This window comes from Erpetoichthys calabaricus, chromosome 2 (genome assembly GCF_900747795.2).
Source record: "Erpetoichthys calabaricus chromosome 2, fErpCal1.3, whole genome shotgun sequence".
Classification (NCBI taxonomy): Eukaryota; Metazoa; Chordata; class Cladistia; order Polypteriformes; family Polypteridae; genus Erpetoichthys; species Erpetoichthys calabaricus.
Window position 1 is genome coordinate 80490139 of NC_041395.2, and position 6328 is coordinate 80496466.

The 6328-nt window shown below is 40.9% G+C and overlaps 1 protein-coding gene across 1 annotated transcript; it reads right to left on the reverse strand.

The window, feature by feature from the left end:
• Window positions 1-1829: 1829 nt before the first annotated feature.
• Window positions 1830-6328, reverse strand: mcl1b (MCL1 apoptosis regulator, BCL2 family member b). Its single transcript, XM_028793968.2, has 3 exons — window positions 5742-6328; window positions 3434-3681; window positions 1830-2916 (listed from the first exon to the last, which is right to left on the reverse strand). Exons 1-3 carry the CDS (start codon window positions 6262-6264, stop codon window positions 2800-2802), a joined length of 888 nt encoding a protein of 295 aa, XP_028649801.1. The 5' UTR covers window positions 6265-6328; the 3' UTR covers window positions 1830-2799.

Consider the following 6328-nt stretch of genomic DNA (forward strand, 5'->3'; position numbering starts at 1 on the left):
ACGTTGGTTATTTCAGTCTTTTTCCTGATGGGAATGCCATTTCCGGAAACCTTTTTTGTCTACTTGAAAGCAAGTCTTATCTTTTATTGCCTGCATTTTCTTGCCGTTTTCTTTAACGTGGGGTGGGAGTTAGTTCCCTGTTGGATATGCTGCACCTTCAGTCTTGTAAAGACCTCAAGAGTCTCAAAGCAACAAAAGTCTTAAGTGAAGTTCTCAGTTGGTGTCTCATGCGCATGGGATCTTGGATGACAATCCACATACTATATTACGTATGTTGCAGGGGGTGGGCTTAAAAAATACTTTTTTTCGAATCCATTATTTCAACAGTTGCCTTTAAGAGAATAGAGGCTTGAGTATTGTTGTTTGAATGCAGCAGTACTGTCTGTCTGCTTTATGTGGTCAGTGAGGAACATTCAATAACACTCTCAACAGCAGACATGTAGAAAAATCACTCTCAGAATCTGTGTCAGGAAAAAAAAAGCCTCTGACAAGCTGAATCAGAGGTGATGGCTGGAAGAAATGTTGGACTTGGTCTTTGGTAGTATTAGGCCAGGATTCTTATGCCTCAAGTTAAAATCCACCACCAGTTCTTTTGTCTTCTTGATATTCAGATCGTGTTTATTATGGCTATACATCTTGACCAGTTCCATTAAGTTCAATGTGCATCACCTCATAATAATTTGTGATGAGACTGTAGCCATCAACAAACATGGCCATTCATACAAAATGTGCATGGGAAATTCAGTTATGAAACGGTGTTGTTTCAGTATTGTGTGATCTTTGATGTGGTAATGCTTGTGTTACGTATTAATAGGATTGCCCTTTTATTTATTGCTGCTATACCTCGTTTTTACGTAAAGCGGTTTCTTACAGAGACTGCAGACAACTAAGAAAACTGAAATGTAACCTAACTCAACATTCATTTATCAGACCCCCCCCCCCCCACTCTGCACATCAGCTACATACAATGGAGATGGCAAAGCTCTAATTTGGTGGTTTCCTGAGGGCTGTGTGTTTATGTTGCAAACATCTGCACTGCACACAAGTTTAAGATCCCTCTCATGTGCTCATTTCATTCACACCTACAAAGCACTGTTACTTTTGTTATATTCTGCCTATGCACCATCTTCAGTGGCAAAGACCATCCTAGTTTTCCAGAAGCATGCTCAAGATATTTTTTTTTGTAACTTTGAGATTATATTATTTATTTATATTATACACACACACCTGTATTGATGACACTACAGTTGCTCCATCTGAGTTTCTGAAAGTGATAGACTGGCACTTCCTCCAAGTTGCTTACCAGCCTCATACCCAGTATTGCTCGGTCTCTTATACTCCCGAGTTTGAGAATGGTTTATAGCTTTCTTTATTTGTGCTCATTTTTATTTCCAAACTACTGCAAAAAATGCCGATACAGTATCGGTTTCATGCAGTGTTCTATTACCCATATCAGTGCCAAAACTGAATGATCAGTGAAACGTGTATAGAAAACACTTAAACCCCAGTGTAGCATTTATGTTAAACCAACCTGCCTGGCCTCAAATGGAGGCCCCCGAGAACTTTTTTACACTGATGCTGCTGAGCCCCTGGCCACTATGAACTCATTCATGCAGTGGAGCCTGGGTAGCTATTGCTTAGAATTTGTTTAATATTCAAATCACATGCCACAAACAGCTATGCACACAATGATTCTTTGAAAAGTGGAGCCCCAAGCAGTAGGAAATGCAGGAAACAAACAAGTTATATATAGTCAGAGTAGTAAACCTTGACAAACTTTAAAAATGCATCTGTATGAGATGACCACAAAACACAAATAAAGCAATCAATCAATGGAACCAAAAAAAATGATTTATTATGTAGTATTCCCTTACTTCAGACAAATCATTTTTTGCGTTTAGAAAACTGATTAAGCCCCTTAACATGTTGTTTCAAGAGGCGCTGATAGTCCAGAACATTCCCAATGCTGCTTCCTATTCATAGAATACACTTATAAGCAGGCACAGAGATTTTTGAAGCCGACATCCAATGTTAGAATTTGCTAATTTAATATAAATAGCAAAATTGGGGCATGGGAAAAAAAAAAAAAGATTCCAGGACACTTTGTTAAATCTACTAACAGTCGAACATTTAAAAGCACTATCAAAAAAGAAAAATGAAACAGATTGTGATGTTTAAGTGAACAAAAGGTGAGGGAGTGGGAGCAAAAAATTCTAACTTTATATACCAAAAATGAAACTATGGAACAAAGTAAGTGCTTCTAATTTAGAACTAGGGAAATGAAAATGATTATGGCAGGATACAGACAGGGATTTGCTTCAACATTTAAGTGAAAAAAAATTTTTTTTTTTGAATAAAATAGAAAAATATTTTTAATTATATACAAAAAAGTATTAAGCAATTGGTTAGTCTTGTCTGGAGGGGAACCAGACCAGGGATGTCACAGTAGCAAAAATATATTATATATACACATTATATATATATAAATACTTTACAACACAAAAAAGCACCAGACGCGCCAGGACCTTCCAAGTCCAAGATGTAGTGAGCCAATCAAGTCTTCAAGTTGCCAAGCATAGCAACATCCCTGCTCTATGCCCCCCTCAAAAAGCACGGTGTTCATGTTAAAAAAAAAAAAAAACTTCACGCCACTCGACAGTCATACTGGCAGGACAAAGGCTAAAACTCACTGAATGTGCTTTTCAGCCCTCCTCTGCCAGTCCTTTCATCCTTCCAAAGGATTAAAGCTGGCAGTGATAAACACACCAAATGCTGCAAGTCCTTAAGTAGAGTCTGCATTCATCGGATCAAATAAGCAATACCAGCTCCAATGCCTGCCATTCCAGCAAAGGTGATCAAGGCCTGTCGTATTCCTGCTTCTGGATCTTCAATGCGAAAGAACTCTACAAAGCCCTCCTGTGCAGAGAAAGGAAAAAAAAAAAAAAAAAAGTTAGTTCCTTGCAAATTAAAATTTGGTTTCAACTGATATAAAAGCAGAAGTATTACTAAAGCCAGGAAATAAATTGCACAGTGAGAGTCAAGTTTAACCTACATGACAACTATCAAAAGAACAAGAACACAATGAAGATGGCAGACTTCTCTGTCACATACATAAAACATGCAACAGCAAGCAGTGACTGGGATCATCAGTTCAGGAAACGTTCAGCTCATTCATAAAGGTTGGCCAGCTTAATGAATAAATGAAGAGCACACCTTGAATAGCTCTCTCAAACACATTTTAAGCCCTATGTGCAATTCAGACTAGGTTACAGCATTGGGTACTAAGCCAGAAATAGACACTTCCATGGTAACTTAAAACTAGACATCACCTACAAGAAAGATACAAAACAAGCAACCCCACCCCCAGCACAGAACCGGATCCTAAAATCTAAATGACCCTCTAAAGCAAAAAAAACAAATGTGCTCTACATACCCAAGCTCTGTTATTCACAATCCAATCCTTTTGGCGTGTAAGCAGGAAAGTAGAAATCTGGTCTGCCAAAGGCCTGATGCAGCGTTCTAGGTTGACTTGCTTTAGGTGCTTGGCTACCACTGCCCCAAACGCTACCAAGCTTACAACACGTCCCCAGTTTATCACTCCATCGCTGAAGATGCTTTCAGCAACAGGGGTCATGAATCCCATGTCTCCCTCCTGGGAGATATTAAGCTTCCGGAGCATTCCTAGAAAGAAAAAAAATAATGTACATTTAAAACTCGTGAAGATTTTATACTCTATCAGTAGCATGATAGCAAGGGATAGCATTTAGTAAAGCACTCCATGTGGTCTCTCCAGCAACCATGGAAATTCATGCGTCACACTGAACCCATATCCATTAACAATTCCATGGTGACTAATTTGTTCACAGGCCCAATGAGGCCAGGGCTGGGTACAATTTGAGCATGTAGGCTCTGCAACACTCTTCACAAAACGAGACAGCACCCAGGGATGCTGCTGTAAAGCAGTTCAAAACAACAATTCTAAGTACACAGAGACCAAAAACGAAACCAAAGGTGCAGTTGACGCAGTGACAGAAAAGACTCAATTGTTTACATGATGGCACACCCATCAAGAAGCTGCCAAAAATGCAGATCAAAAATAGTGCATTATTTCCTGTTTGCAGAATAACTCAAAGTGAAGCCAGACTGAAACATCTTACACTTAAAAACTTTCAAATAATGGGAAGTTCAGGCATGGTGACCAATTTTAAATAAGTATTGAACTCTGAAGTTAAGCTGGATTGGTGTCTTTTTCTGTGTGGTAGTATGTTTCCGAAATTCCATTAGTGCAGGTGATGCCAACAGGCTAAACAAAACAGAATAAAATGGACTCTGTGGAGGAAGCTGCCAGAGTACAAGTTGTTAGCTAAACAGAGGAGCATATTTACTAACAGACTGAGACAAGCGCGTTGCTCCAATGAGTGCTATGCGAGGTCAGCCATCGGTCTCTATAATGAGTCACCCCTCTGCTCTGCTGATGAGGTACCATCACCTCGGTGTGCTGAACGGTATTGAGCTGGTGACTAACATCCTGTACTTTGAAACTGTAACCGAGAAGTATGTGCAATACACTTAAGACAATACCTACACTTTTTTCATTTATGGTTAATTCTTGTGTAGTTTCACCATGTTAGTACACTTAAGAATTATAGTTAACTCTTATGTGTATATCGGTGCCCAGTTTGTCTGCTGCTTTTGTACCCTGCAATTTCCATCAGGATAAATAGTTTATGTTGTGTGCTGTAATTCTATATTTAGTAATGTGAAGCTGAATTTCGCTGCCAGCAGTTAGTTAAGAGCGCTGAAATAAGAAAAGTATTAAAAATGTAAAGCAAAGCAGTCCCGTGGGGACAATACCAATGCCTCCAGCACAGGCGTCAGTGTTCATCCACACCCTTTAGTGAGCTTTTATCCAAATGAAGTACCGCAGAGAGCCGGTGTAATGACGCAGGAACCAGAAAGACCAAAGCGCATGTTGGCGAAGCTGTAGCACGACGTATTGCATTGCAAAATTTAATAAAAACCTTAAGGAGTTTATTTATGGACTTGGAAAAAATGCCTTACAGTCCATGCCTGCGGTGCGCTCAGGTATCAATGGGCCTACGCGGTGTCCTCGGTGCACACTAAAGGTGACTCTGTCCTCGGCCCTACTTACTGTAAATATACCTGCCATGGCTACCAGCATTCCTCGATCGACTTGAACAGAGCAGGAACAACAATCAACGACACTCCCTCTAAAACCAGCAAGGTAACCACGCGACGCTCCGAGGCAAAGGCCACGTTAAACTCTGTCATACATACATGAAAAGGAGTAAAAAAAAAAAAAAAAAATACACGGAGTTCGAGCTACCGCTTAGTTAAAACGCAGTTCAACGCCGAAGTGCAATCAGAGAAATAATCAGCAACCAAACACGCACCAGGGAGCAGCTTGCAGACGGGCTTAAACAGGTTTCGATTTACCTTCAAAAAACAACATACACACCACATTGTTCGATTAACCTTAAAAACAACACCACACCGCTTAAAAAAAAACACCGTAGGCGTAACAGCACAAAGCAGCGACTGTAAACGCAATTACTCTTAAGACATCTAGAAAATTCTTAGTTTAAACAACCATCCTGCAATCCGCACTTCAAAACAGGAAGCCAGCATGACGAGCCCAACAGATTCAATCCGGGTTTCATTGTTGACGGCCATATAGGGGGGCGACTCAATAACAGCTTCCGATTAAAAACAATACTCACCGTTAAACGCGAATTTATGTTTCTCGATGACAGAATCCCCAACACGTACAAGGGTGTCGAAAGATTTGTTTCCATTACGGATACGTGAGCAGGGTAATCCGGCCGATCGAAATAAGTAGGCCGCAATAAGCTCCTCTGTTTCCTGCGCCAGCTGGGCGTCAGCAGCAGGCGTAAATCCGGGCTGACTGCTGTCCATTGGGCTAGAAGGCGTCTCCGGAGATGCTGGAAGAGAGCCATCTGCATTTGAGCTCTCGGCCGAGAACAGGAGATTTTTTAAGCAATTCTTCGACGAGGACTTGTGAAGCTGCGAGACTGAATCGACCTCATCCAAACAATCGTCTAGCTCGCCTTCATCCAGCTGCACCGACATCATTTGCGTGCTTCCCGTAAAGTCAGCCCCCTTCGCAAGATGCAGGGCATCGTGCTTAAAAACGCCATTCAAACCCGACGGTCCAGAGCAGTATAACATCTGGACTAGGCTGGTAGCGGGGCTGCGGTTCATAGTTGCAAGCGCAGGATTCATTTTTCCTTGTTTGCTGTACTTACTAGGCTCCAAAAACAATACTTCCAAAGCTCAGCTACAAATG